At 54.0% G+C, this 14,352-nt stretch overlaps 1 protein-coding gene across 16 annotated transcripts in view; it reads right to left on the reverse strand.

Annotated features, from left to right (window-relative positions):
- Positions 1 to 1,151: 1,151 nt before the first annotated feature.
- Positions 1,152 to 14,352, reverse strand: part of LOC144231576 (uncharacterized) — a 150,874-nt gene continuing 137,673 nt past the window's right edge. For 14 of the 16 annotated variants that reach the window (XR_013335109.1, XR_013335102.1, XR_013335096.1 and 11 more), the window contains 2 exons: positions 8,855 to 8,987; positions 1,152 to 1,741 (listed from right to left, as the gene is read on the reverse strand). Coding sequence is in view for 1 of the 16 variants with exons in the window: in XM_077764069.1 (XP_077620195.1) it covers positions 1,445 to 1,741; positions 4,019 to 4,252; positions 8,855 to 8,987 (664 nt within the window). In the remaining 15 variants the exon portion in view is untranslated. Of the gene's footprint in view, positions 1,742 to 4,018; positions 4,253 to 8,854; positions 8,988 to 9,089; positions 9,877 to 14,352 lie in introns of those variants that run through there. The other 2 variants (XR_013335113.1, XM_077764069.1) reach the window with 2 other exon arrangements.

Genomic DNA, 14,352 nt, shown 5'->3' on the forward strand with positions numbered 1-14,352 from the left:
AGAAAGAGCGAGAGAAAGGAAGGAAGGAAGGAAGGAAGGGAGGGAAGGAGGGAGGGAGGGAGGGAAGAAGAACAGAAGAGGGCACATGCTAACGGGGTCAGCCAGGGGGCTCAGGAGTGTGGAAGGAGAGGCCAAGCGGTAGGGGTGACATGAACAGCCTCTTGCAGGAGGGCAGGAAGGCCAGGAGACCCGGAAAGGCCCACAGGCCTAGGACAAGCTGTGCGGAGGCGGGTGTGCATTGCGGCAGCTTCCTGGCGCACGAGCACCCTGGGCGGTACACATCTGAGCCTCTGTCTGGCTCATCTTCACTTCTGCTCATGAGACTGCACTGCTCACAGGGAAAAGTGCAGTGTTCTCAGTCACGGTGCTGTGCCCGTGTGGACTTGTAGACCTCACCACTCACCATCACCCCCTGCCAAGCAACGTGGCCGAAAAACACGTCTGTTAACAGTGTGCGCGGGTGGTAATGGGTTAGAGCTGGGACATCAGTATGAATTCACAGTTAGCTTAATATAGGCCCCAGTGGATACTCAGGCAAGTATTTATACACATGTGGGTGTATGCAAGTTAGCATGCACACACACACACACATATTTTCTAAGTTCATTTATTTTGAGAGAGAGAGAGAGAGCATGAACAGGGGAGGGGTAGAGAGAGAGGGAGAGAATCTCAACCAGGCTCCATGCCTTCACCATAGAGCTCGGTGCAGGGCTTAAATTCACAAACCATGGGAACAGGACCTGAGCCGAAGTCAAGAGTGGGACACTTAACCGACTGAGCCACCCAGGCCACCCTACAGACATATATTTCATCACTGTCATTGAGAAGGCCTAGGAGCAGTGACACCCCAGTAGCAATGAGCACATCCAGTACCCCTGCCTTAGTCTCTAATCCCATTCTCCGATAAGACAAACCAGGGAAATTTCCTTGGGGAAATGGCTGATTCTAGGTGTGGGGCAGGAAATACGTAAATAGTGCCAGAAAGTAAGGAAATGCTCAAAAACAAGCAAACAAAAACTCCCACATCAATGGGAGGTGTGTAAAACTAATGGTGGATGGGGTATGTCAAAAGGATATAGGAGCCAACCAAAAGAGCGCCCAATGGCCAAGGCTGGAAAAACACATGCAACACAATAAATGAAGTCATAGTGGACCATAATCCAAAGCATATAATAAGTATAATAAATATCAGCATGGTGCCATATTGATGTGTACACACACAAACACACACAGAGGCATAGACACACAGACAGACCCGGGGGCTGGGAGACAAATCTCCTCTGGAGAAGGATTCCAAGCAGTTTCTGCAGATACTCCACCACCAAGAGGAAGCATCATCTCCCACTCCCTCCTGGGACCCTTCACATACCCCTCCCCCACAGGCCAGTTACGGCCTCAGTTCCCTCCCGGTCCAGCAGGGAAGAGGCAAGAGAGAGTGTGACACTTAAATTATTTTTTTCCCTCTTATTCTTATTCGTGTGAAGCTCTTCCTTAGTCCATCTGATTTCCCACAGGCAGGAAGCCAGGGGGCCTCAGCTCTGCAGCAGCAGAAAAATGGCCGTAGGAGTCCTTGAAGCTGAACGCTGTCGAGGCCGGAGCAGGTCAATTCTCTAGTTTTAATCAAGGTTTCATCTTGGCAGGAGGGTGAAGAGAAGCCCGCAGGCCGGCTTACGTCCATCCCCCGGTGGGCATTTTCTTCCCCCAGGCACCTGCTACGACCAGTGCTGCAGGGATGACAAATCTGGAAGAGAAACGCGGGGAGCAGAAGAATGAGAATTCCCAGCAAGCTGGTCATTACTCAGCGACAAGGGGGACCCAGAGTGCAGCAGCACAGGGCTCCTGGAAGCCACCGCGTCTCAGAGGAGCCAGGCCACAAGACAGCTGTGTGCCACGTGGGGTTCTGTCACTGAGTTCATAACAAACCGAGGATAAACCCCACTGGAGCCCCCACCCCCACCCCACCCCCAACAAACCCGGGTCCCAGAAGAGCAGGGAGGGAAGGGTTTCTCAGGGAGAGAATCTGGCGCCCAAGCTGGGAAGCATCCTAGAAGGACAGGGGGCGCCCAGGGTAAGAGGCACCGAAAGGCGCACTGGGATGGGCCGACCCAGGATGCGGAGCACGGACTTCGATTTAGCTGAGGGATCTCTCCTTTGTAAAGGCTTCTGAATATTAGCCTGGCGTTAGAAAATAACAGGAACCTGAAATTATGCAAAAGCGCACAGTGCTAAACTGTGCGTCACACACACATTCCGTGGGAAGGTGCCTGCATTTGCCACCTTGCGTGTGTCACTCAGCCTCCATCCCCTCACACGTTCTGGAAAGTGAGACTGCGCGGAAAGCGTTGGGAACACTATGAATAATACATGTGCATTACTATTATTGTTGGTAATATTGTTCTTATTGGTATTTTTATCATCACACGCATGCCCCACCCCAACGCCACTACTCGAATGAAGACGGGACCCTGTTAGTGGAGCCTCATCTCAACTGCGGGGGCTCCCGGGGACCAGCCACTTTGGGAGGGACCCGACTGGCTGGCTGAGGGAAGGCACTCGGGACTGACGTGATCAGCTCCTGTCAGGGGGAGCGCATCTGAAAAGCAAGGCAGCCCAGTGGGTCACAAGAAGATGACCAGAGCTCCAGGGCTGCCTCGACTCCCAGGAGCCTGATGCCACAACCACCGCCATGTTCAGCAAACAGCGGATCCTGTGCGAGCAAGAAAGACACAAAGTGAGAACCGTCAGCTGGGCCGGGCTTAGGGAAACCCTGAGTCAGACAGAACAAAGGATAGCTCTTAGGGTCACTCGACTGGGGCACCTTGTTTAAATATTTTTTTTATGTTTATTTATTTTTGAGAGAGAGACAGAGGCAGAGACAGAGCACAAGCAGGGGAGGGGCGGAGGGGGAGGGAGACACGGAATCCCAAGCAGGCTCCAGGCTCCGAGCTGTCAGCACAGAGCCCGATGCCGGGGCTCGAACCCAGGAACCGCGAGATCATGGTTGGAGCCGAAGTCAAATGGACTGAGCCACCCAGGCGCCCCAACTGGACACCTCATTTTAAAGAGGGGATTGATAGTGAAGGTTCAATGTTGTCAGCCAGGACCCAACACTCAAAAAGAAGCTTTGGGGTCAAGGCAATCAAGCCTCCCTATAGCCGGTGGCCCGTGGCCCAAGACGTGTGTCCACCGTGCCTCTTAGTCTGCTCAGGCCGCATAACTAAACTCCAGGGGCCACATGGCATACACAACAGACACTTCTTTTCTCACGGCTCTGGAGGCAAGAAGCCTGAGGTCAAGGTTCCAGCCCATGCAGTCTCTGGTGAGAGCTCTCTCCCCAGCCTGCAGACAGCCTCCTCCTTGCTGCGTCCTCACATGGAGGGAGAGAGAAGATGGAGCTCTCCCTTGGGCTCTGCTGAGTCTCTTAAAAAGACACGGATCCGGTCAGAGAGGACCCCACCCTTTTGAGCTTACTTACTCCCTGAACTCAAATACAGCCACACTGCAGGTGGGGGCTTCACCTCTGAATCTGGGATGAGGCGGGGAGCATACATACATTTAGCCCGTAACACGATACAAATACAGTTGTGTGAATACTTTCTCCCCGGCGCATGTACCCACTGCTGTCTCCGCAGAGCTGGGGTACCACCCGGCTCGCGGTGGGGATACGGAAGAGGGGAGGAGGAACAGAAGGAATGGCTGCATCCTGCGTGCTGGGGAGGTGGACTGGGTGAGGAGACCTCCCCCTGACCCCCGCCCCAGGGTAGCAGCCACAGCGCCTCCCCTCACCCCTTTCCCCCAAGAGGCTCTGTGGAGAGAAAGATCCTCATCTTCAGAAGAAAAATCCGGGAGACGGGGAAAGGAAGACGGGAAGAAGATCACAGGCGAGGGGGCAGACGGACACACAGACGCAGAGGTGAGGGGCCCCAAAGAGACCGTCCGGGCAGCCTGCAGATCAGGTCAGGGGGTGCGGGTCTGAGAGCCTGGGTTCTGAAGCCGCATGTTGGACCTGGAGACGCACCACCAGGCAGTAGAGAGGCTTCCGAGCACCACCTCTCTGAGTCTGCAGTCCGTTCAGCTGTGAAATACGGCGTCTCGGTGTGCTCAGCCTGTTATCGCAGGGTGCCACCCACGGGGGCTGGCTTAGATGACAGACGTTCCTCTCTCCCGGTCCTGGGGGCTGGACATGCAAGACGGGCTGGCAGATTTCAGGTCCTGGTTTGCAGAAGACTGTCTTCCGGCTTGTGTCCTTACACTGCGGGGAAGGGAGAGAAGCTCTTCTCTCTCGGGTCCCTTTTATAAGAACATTAGTCCCACTGTGACCTCATCACCTCCCAAAGGCCCCTCCTCCTGAGACCAGTGCATTCGGGATTAAGGTTTCAGTGTACGGATTCGGGGTGGCACCGACATGCAGTCTACCAGCACGCGGATCCAGAGAGCCAGTCGCCGTTGCCAGATTTCTTTCAGAGCCCGGAATAAAGGTGGCATTTCCCTCCTTTACACCGTGGGTACCATGCACGCTGGGGTGTCGCAGGTTCTGAGCAAATAGTCGTGGATGAAAAGACAGGAGAAAGGACGATGGAGAACTTGATAAACGGAAAGTCCATAAGCAGATGGTTGTTTCCCAAAGCAGACCAGGGAGCCCTTGAAAGAGGAGTACTTTCCAGCCATCAGAAGAATGAAATCTCGCCACGCGCAACAACGGGGATGGAACTGGGGGGTGTTAGGCTAAGCCAAGTAAGTCGGTCAGAGAAAGACAGATGTCATATGATTTCACTCAGTGTGGAAGTTAAGATACAAGACAGATGAACCTAAGGGAAGGGAAGCAAAGATAATATAAAAACAGGGAGGAGGACACACCATTAGAGACTTAAATACAGAGGACAAACTGAGGGTTGCTGGTGGGGTGCTGGGTGGGGGGTTGGGCTAAATGGGCAAGGGGCATAAAGGAGGGCGCTTGTTGGGATGAGCACTGGGTGTTATATGTAAGCGATGAGTCACTGGGTTCTACTCCTGAGAACATTATTATATGATATGTTAACTAACTTGGATTTACATTAAAAAATAATAATTTAAAAAAATTTTTTAAAAAGATGATCAAATCTAAAAAAAGGAAAGAAAAAAAGAAAAGAAAGAAAGAAAGAAAGAAAGAAAGAAAGAAAGAAAGAAAGAAAGAGGAGTGTTTTCTGCATCATTTCCGACTTCTAGCCCAAACTCCCATGTCCTAAAATTCAGCCCAAGAAAACCCTGCCCACGCGTGTCCTGCACTCCTGTCCCGATGCCAAAAGCTGGGACCAGACAGAGACAGCAAGACCGCAGCCTTCTCAGAAAATATTTACGGTGCAGGGAAAAGAGCTGACATTCAAGAAAGCTGTGTGCTGTGTCTGGAGACAATGACGCCCCCGGGGGAGATAATCGGAGCCGAAGTTACAGGGCCCGGCCTTTCCTCTAATAATAATCATAATAATTATCACACATAATGATAACGTAGCGGTTGTCCATTTGTGTGGGTGCGGCCAGCCGCTGGACTGGTGGGACCGAAAGAGTCCCCAGAAACACTTCCGTGTTCAGGAGGTGGCCCGGACACCAGGCCCTGCTTGCTGCAAAGCCCATTGAGCTGGGGAAGCTCGGCGTCTGCTGGGGTGGCAGATATTATCAGAAAAAACAAAATTAGGTACATTTTCCCCTCGACTTACGAATCCCTCTTCTGCATATGCCCTCACACACATTTTGACATTCATTGAACTCTGTCTTCACTACTAAAAATAAACTCTGGGTCAAATGCAATGAGCCAAAAACCTCAGTATGAAACCACAAGAAATAGAGTAATAGTCAAATGGGCTAATAGCAGAGGTGTTCTGAAAAGACGTTTCTGTTTGAAGCCTGGAGTCCCGAGTGGGCCCGGAGTTCCCGCGGTGCCGTAGACGGCGAACACAGGAAGCAACGTGTGGCGAGAGACCGGGGCTGGCTCGCGGCCACGGACAGGCAGGAGCTCTCAGACAGGCTCTCCCCAAAAGTCAGGGTCAGGGGACAGGTGGAGAGATCAGTCAGGCAGGAGCCGGGAGGTGCTCCCAGGGGGCACTGGTAACCAGGGGCGGAGTCCAAAAGAGCAAGGTGACGGTCCAAGGGAAGAAGTCAAGCCTGTGTGTGTGTGTGTGTCTGTGTGTGTGTGTGTGTGTCCAAGGCAGGGGCCAGGATGACAGAATAACCCGTCAGAAGCTACACAGGTAAGGAAGGAAGTGGAGGCGAAGCCAGTAACAAGGGCTCCCTTTTCGCGGAGCATTTTTTTCAGGCCAGCTTTGGGATCCTCACGACCAGCCCAAGGGGGTCTGGTCCATTATGTAGCTGAGAAAGGAGAAGCTTGGAGAACGGGAAAGGGCCTGTTCAGGGTGGGAGAAGCGAGCGGCAAGAATGCAGGTGTGCTGGTATCTCTGTTCCACAGCAGGCTCGTGGAAGGCAGGGGTGCAGGCAGACGGGCCCCCAGGGGAACGGCAGCGCCTTCAGGATGGGGAGAACCAGACACAGAAGCACAGGGCTGACGCCTTTCTCAGAGCCCCCGGCACAGACCAGCCCTGCCCCCATCCGTCCTGGACGGTGCGCCTCCCAGGCCCAGCGTCGCCCCCTGCTCCATCCACACGCTCCCAACAGCTGAGTTCTAGGGCAATTCCTTTCCCATCATCCCACACGGATTGGTCCAGCCTCTCCTCCAGCCACAGAATGTAGGCGACGCTGCTCGATTTTGCCATGGCTACGGCAGTAAGAGACGGTTCATGCATCTCCCCAGCTCCTCCTATCCGGTGACTGGAGTCCCCTCTGCCCCCGTCGCCCCACTGGGACAGCTTGGGAATCGGGATTCCCCCAATTCCAGGTGCTAAGGGGAAAATGGTGACCACAGGAGAGGTTGGGGCGCTGGCACTACAATCCTGCTTCCAGAGCCGGCTGCCTGGATCAGAGGCGTGGGCTCTGGAAGCAAAATGCAGGGATTGGCTGAGTGAGTGCCCGAGGATCAAGGGAGCCACACGGCAGCTTCCACGGGAGGCCTGTCAGCTGCACTCGGCACAGACGGAGTCTGTCCCCGAAGCGGGAAATCAGACCCCGACAAGGCAATGCGGGGTACCAGTGCACCGGGCGCTTCCCAACGGCCAAGCAGCTCGGCTCCTACTGACAGCGCCTTCCAAGAGCCTCAAGCCGCAGCAGCCTCTTTAGAAAGCCTCCCCAGCGGACAAGGGCCCCTCCGCCGCCCTCCCGGGCCCCCGGGGAGCCTGGAGAACCCATGTGTGTCAGTCTTGAGTGAAGAGCGAGGTCTCCCGCTTGCCACCATGTGTGTCATGGGGCCGCTGGGGACACAAGAGATGACAGATACAAATGCACTCGGGACATAGTTAAGGCACAGGAGAAAAGACACCAGGAGCATGTGAACACCATCCTCTGCTACCCCGGCACCCCCACTTCCTACCTGTCTTCTCACTAGTCCCCACTTGAATCAGGTTTCCTTTTTTCAATGTTACTTATTTTTTTCAACATCTTGTGTTTTGTTTTGTTTTGTTTTTTTTGCTTGTTTGTCTCTTTTTTTGTTTTAATTGCAACTGATCTCTTTCTTCGCTGTCAGTCTTTAATAACTTTCTTCTTTTGGTTCTCTCTCTCTTTCTTTTACTCTCTGCTTCCTCCTTTTCAATTATTCATTCCTTCTGTTCTTTCAACATCCACAAGAGTGTCAGGTGGGTGTCGGGATGTGTAAGACGGTCTTTTGCTCTCACCCCAGGTCGCCAGCGGCAGTCTGGCAGAGGAAGTAATCATCTCTGCTCAGGTCAGGGGTGCTCTGCACACCATGCACAAGTCGTTTCCCAGACAGAGCTGGCGGAAGGTGAAAGTCAGAGAGAAGAGCAGACCAGAATCGAGAAGACTTTAAAACAGACCGCCGCACAGAAGGAACCGTACGTGGTGTCGTTAATGAATTAACGGGCTCCTGAGTGGTTCAGTCCATTAAGCGTCTGACTTTTGGTTTTAGCTCAGGTCATGATCTCAGAGTTCGTGAGTTTGAGCCCTGCGCTGGGCTCTGCGCTGACAGTGTGGAGCCTGCTTGGAATTCTCTCTCACTGCCCCTCCCCTGCGCATGCTCTCGCTCTCTCTCTCTCTCTCTCTCTCTGTCTCAAAATTATTAAGTAAACCTTAAGAAAATTAAAAAGCAAACCCTCCCATTTTGATGCACTTCTGCCTCCACACCAGGCAGCGCGCTGAACTATCTCCACTATCTCATTCAATACCCACGACATCCTGAGGCAAGAGCTAATATGATCCCTATCTTACAAGCGAGGAAGCCGAGGCTTGGAGCAGTCTGAGTGATTCACCCAAGATGAGGCAGGTCGGCAAAACTAGGAAAACTCGGGCCTGCCTGAAACCCAGGCTTTCACCTCTTCCTTTCCCCCAGGCAGCCCCTGGCTGGTGCGGCCGGGTGTGCCACGCACAGAGGCGGGAAGGAGGCAGCCCCAAAGGGCATTTTGCTGCCAGCGCACCTTCTCATGCTCCTCCAGGACGGTCCCCACACTTCTCAGCAGGACAGCTGCCTTCTGCCAGGAGGAAAGGCCTGGGGTACCCCGCCTAGGAGGTGCTGGGCTCCATCCTCAGCCAGGGACAGAGGGCGAGCTGCCAAAGCACAACACTGAGGCTGCGGAACACCGAGAACCAGGTCCCATGTGCCAAGGAGAGATTATGGGAAGCCAGCTTCTCAAACCAGCACAGGAAGCCAGGCCAAGAAGTCAAGGGCCACACCCCAAACTGTGTTGCAGGAGATCACCGATTCCAAAGGCCTTTTTTTTTTTCTTTTCCTCCATAAAGCTTAAGAGGAGAAATCTCTTACCCTTATTCTCCAAATCCCCAAATGGTCTGGCTTTAGTTCAGGGAAGGACAGTCTTCGAGTCCCTCTAGGGTACTGAATGGATGTGTAGTTATTTTTGGGTTGAAGGCACCAAAATCCCAGGTATGACAGGATTCTGAAAATACACAAGAAAGAGCCGAGAATGATTAGTATTAGTGTTTGCACTAAATGGACGAGATGTTTCATTCACGTGAAAAAACACAAAGCACATACTAACATATGCTAAATGAGACACTTCAGGAAAGCAGACATTTATTGAACAACTGCTATGTGCCAAGCACTGTGTTCGACGTTTCACTTCGTTAAACCGTTTTCTGACCAGACCAGTGTTGACGGCTACATATTTCAGAAGGGCCCTCAGAGGCCAGGCCAGAACCGTAAGTCAGTCTTCCTGACTCCGAAGCCCGGGCTCATCGATAACATCTTCCTCCCCCACTGAAGCTTTTTCATTCACCTGAGTCCAGGAACTCTAGGGAGAAGGACGTGAGAGATACACCCGGTAACTTTGTTCTGAGAATGTCCTGTCCCTGGATGCACAGAGGGTGGGGGTAACTGTGTCAGATTAACTTCGTTGTAAGCTTTATCTGAGCTCAACACTGTCATCTGGTAACATGTGATCAGTAGACATCATGCATTACTCAGGGAACAAAAAAATGTAGCTTCACCAAGGATTCTTATCCTAACTGATAATCGGCCCAAAGGGCTGGGCGGGGGAGGGGACAGGGGGGCCACTGCTTGTCTCACCAGCTCTGGAAAGGCCTCCTAAGGCACCTGAAGCAGGGCCAAGTGCTCAGCCGGGGGGGGTCCGACACCGACTCTTTTTCAAGGACGGTGAGGCACGACAGAACGCCCACACTGTTACCTTTACAACAGGGTGATTCTCCCCCCTTCCAGACCTCCCTCCTGTACCCCTGAAGACCCCCGGCATCCTGGTCACCACATCATCAAGAAGATGGAGCCTGGTGAACACAGACTCAGAATAAGTAAGACTGACAGGGGCGCCTGGGTGGCTCAGTTGGTTAAGTGTCCGACCTCGGCTCAGGTCGTGATCTCACGTTCGTGGGTTTGAGCCCCGCGTCGGTCTCTGTGCTGACAGCTCAGAGCTGCTTCAGATTCTGTGTCTCCCTCTCTCTCGGACCCTCCCCTGCTCACGCTGTCTCTCTCTCTCTCTGAAATAAATAAAACAACATTAAAAAATTAAAAAAAAAAAAAGTAAGACTGACAACTTCTGAAAGGGAACTGACCCTCAAGCGTGGGAACAGCTGGAGAAACACCCTCACCCCACAGCCGAGAGCAGCAGCCAGGTGGCTTGGATTCCCCACCGTCAACTCCTTCTCTCTCCTGCAGGGAAAATGCGGTCACAGTTTGCTTCTCTGAGGCCCCCTGGGTGTCACACTCCTCCCCCGGACATGTTAGTGTCACAGGAGGACCCATGGCGGCTCTGCAAGCCCGGGTGTGCCTGTCTCTTCCCACCGGGTTCGGGGTTCACCCCTCCGGGCAGCCCCGGTTCCCAGCAAAAGGGCACAACCCCCAGCACTCAGGGAAGTCCCTTGACTTGCAGCCCGCTCAGAAGGAAGCATCCTTGGCACTTCTACACTCTGGCCACTGGTGCCTCCCACACTTCTCGGACATTTTTAAGGCACTTTTGTGCCTTAATGTCAAAATGCATTCGCTTTATTCTCTGGAGAAGGCAACAGCCCAACTCCGTGGTTGTTAGACCGCCTGGATTGGCATTCCAGGCCTAGAGGAGTCTTCTTAGGGGCCTGAGCAAGCTACCCTCTGAGCCTCACTTTCTCGTCTTAAAGGTTGTTTCTTTTTTTAAACGTTTATTCATTTTTGAGAGATGGAGAGAGATAGAGTGCAAACAGGGGAGGGGCAGAGAGAGAGGGAGACAGAATCTGAAGCAGGTTCCAGGCTCCGAGCTGTCAGCACAGAGCCCAACACAGGGCTCGAACCCACGAACCACGATATCGTGACCTGAGCCGAAGTCAGACGCTTAATTAACCGCCTGAGCCACCCAGGGACCCCTTCAAGGTTCATTTTGAGTTTCAAGTGAGAACCTCTGCAGAGCTCAGCACGGGGCCAGGCCTGTTGTGAATCCTTAGAAATGCCAGCTAGTATTACTGCCGCTTAAGCAAATGCTCTGGACTTAACTTCTTCATCTCCTCCCAGTAAAGAGGAAAAGGCCTCCCCAATCCCTACCTCAGCACGATGACTTGTTCAGTGTTAGGCGCTCGGACCTCGGGGTCAAGCCCTGGGAACGCGTGCAGTGGATAATAACACCCACCATCTTCCAGCTGTGCCAGCAGCAGTAAACTTGAGTGCAAGTGACAGAGGAGCCTTACAGACGGTAAGGCAGGAGGGGACCGTGCCGAATACACTAACAGCGCCATTTACAAGCACCATGCAGGACAATGTGCAGGACATCCCCACGGGCCCGCCCCAAGCACCCACGGTGACCCCCGGAGGTCAGGCCACAGCGTGACCCCCATCCCCATTTTACAGACTTGGAAACTAAAGTCCAGGGGGGCTAGGGAGGCTGCCCGGTGCACAAGCGTGAATGTGCAGCTGCATCAGTGCTTTGCAAGCTCACTCCTTCCTCCTGGAAAGAGGAGCAGCCGTGACACATCAGCTCCTGCAGGAAAGGAGCCTCTTTCCAAGGCAGCCAAATTGATTAATGTTTTTAATTAATGTTTTAAACCACACACACAGAGCAATGTTCCATGGAAAATGAGGAACTAAAACTTCCAAGTTTCTCCCAGGAGCCAGTCCAGCCAGTTGCTGGCTGCCAGAGTTGGGGGGTGGGGAGGATGGGGGAGTGGGAAGGAGTCGTGAGCCAGCCAGGGTGGTCAAAGCCGGGAAGGTCACAGCTCTGCCGCAAGGCACCGAACCTGGTGAGCAGTATGGTCACTTCCCACCCACAGGGACAAGCCAGGGATAGGGGGGACTGGCCCGGCACAGGGTGACAGGGCTCTCCTGGCCACTCCTCGGAAATCCATCAGTCACAGCAGAGGAGCGAGCTGGGTGCAGAGGGAGGGCAGCCCTGCAGCGTGTGCCTGGGGCCCAGGCCGGCAGGGTGAATGGCCGCTACTCCCAGAACATCCTGCCTGACACTCCGTCTCAAGGACGGGACATTCACCTGCTCTGCAGTTGACAGAAATACCCTGCATCTGAACCCGGGGGCCTCGGGCTTTCTCAGGATGCTGAGAATGCTTCCCTGATGTCACCTGGGATCACTGCTGGGGTCCAACGCTGTGTTCACATGAATAAAAAAATCGGGAGTCCCCAGGACCCCAAGGTCCCCAGGGGGCGAGAGGCAGCCTGGGGTGCAGAGACGGGCCCTCCTGTCTCTGCCAGTGGAATTCCAAGTGTGTCCTGTACCCAGATGTCCTCTGCTCTCTACAATCCAGCGGCAGGGCCGTATCACCCAGGGCAGGGCACAGAGTGTGACATACAGCACTGAATAATTAATCACCAGCTCTGCTGTGACCATGACCCCCGTATCATCGGGTCAGCTGGCCTCAAATGCCACCTAGATGCTTCCCGGACGACGGAGGCAACTGGACACACTGATGACAGCCAGGACCAGCCACCTTGTAGGCGGCCCCGGGCTGCATGGCAGGAGAGAGACCTGGCCGTTAAATGAGTGACTGCACAGAGATTCCTGACCTGAAAACCATCAAAATGCCACTGAGGTGGACTACGGCCCTTGCAGAAGCAGAGGACAGGACGGCTGTCCCCAAGGGGCCCTGAGAGCAGGCCCCGGGGGAAGATGCCTGGGGAAAGGGCATACACGCGTCTTAGTGCTGGGCCTCTCCTGGAAGGTCAGCAGAGCCGGACGGGCTGGTGGAAGCCTTCGTGTGGCTCAGCACTGCGCCGCAGCAGTGATCCCACGCGGTCTCGGGGAAGTATCGTCTGTGATGCCCCCAATTCTACGAGGTCTTGCAGGGCTGAGTGCAGAGACGACAAGTGCACTCGGGACACAGGCTGCTGGGTCCGAGCCAGTCCCTCAGCTAACAGCTGTGCACCCTGGGCGGATTCCTTGACCCCTCCAGTCATCATGTGGAAACCAGGGCTCATAAGAGCAGTTCCCTTTCTGGACTGGGGCAAGGATATGCTCAGGAGACGCCGAGTGGGAAGCAGAACGCCAGGTTCGGAGTGAGCGCTTGAGTCACACATGGGTGTCCTCAGGGTCTACGTGCTGTCATTACCCGTGCTGCCAGGCAGGCAGACCAGACGGTCTTGGATTTGAATCCCGGCTCTGCACTTCCCAGAAATGTGTCCGTGGACCATTCACTTGACCTTCCTATGTCTTCGTTTGCCTATTACACAGCAGCCCTGTAGGGCCACCGAGGATTACAGAGCGTGAAGAAAAGCAGGCGGTACAGTATGAACTTTCAGGAACGAAGGCCCCGGCCCAAAACAAAGGACGTTCTACCAAGCAACCGGCCTGGACTGGTCTAAAACATCAAAGTCAAGAACAGCCAAGGAACTGTTCCAAGGTAACGGGAAGCTGAGGAGACACGATCCCTGAGAGCAGTGAGGATCTGGAATCAGAAAAACATAGTCCCAAAGCATATGACTGGGGCAGGTGATGAAACTGTGTGGCCATTAGGTGATACAGCTGTGGCCACGCTAAAGTCCTGCATGTGATCGTTTTGATTGTTACATGGGGATTACCTAAGAGGGTGTCCTGGTTCTCAGGAAACACACACTCAATATTTCAGGATAAAAGGCATGTGTACAACTTACTCTCAGATGGTTCAGACAAAACCTGTGTGTATGTGTGTGTGTGTGTGCGTGCGTGCACACGCGCGTGCGAAGGGGGTGCAGGTGGAGGGCGAATTAACAATTGCTGAATCTGAGTGGATGGCAGTGCCCTGTATCACTTCTTCCCGCCAGTTAAAAACCATGTCTGGGTGAAAGACGACAGCGCCCAGAAGCAGGACAGGAGATGCAGACCTGCTGAGCTGACCCCGACCATCCATGCATGGCCAGGCACAAGCCTCTCCCACACAAACCGCGTCAGCTCAGGTACAAATGTTGTGATGGATTGTGCAGAAAACTACAAAGGCTAAAGCTGGAATTCAATTTGCGCCTCCACCCTGTCCTGCCAAGAGAAAGAAAGATAAATGGACGCCTCCTCTATTACTGTGCCCTGGGACCCAGTTTGGCGGCCTGCACAGGAGCCATCAGGCACTGAGCAAGGGGGCTCGGGGGCTACAAGAGGGGCAGTGCCCTTGGGGGGTGGGCAGGGCACTAAGGTGTTCACTAGGTGCCAGGTGGTGTCTAAGAACTTTCTGCACCCAGATCCTCCCAAGGGCCCTTGTGGCAAATGCTATCGTTATTCTCGTCTCACACTGTAGGAAACTGAGGCTGGAAGGGGGGCCCCCGCAGGGTTTAATCTGCAGCGTGGGTGAGCTAGGGCTGGAGCCCAGGCTGCCTCCACAGGCAAGAGGGGAGGTGGGCCCCACGGGAAA

The sequence above is a fragment of the Crocuta crocuta genome, unplaced genomic scaffold (assembly GCF_008692635.1).
Source record: "Crocuta crocuta isolate KB4526 unplaced genomic scaffold, BGI_CrCroc_1.0 scaffold260, whole genome shotgun sequence".
NCBI classification, from domain to species: domain Eukaryota; kingdom Metazoa; phylum Chordata; class Mammalia; order Carnivora; family Hyaenidae; genus Crocuta; species Crocuta crocuta.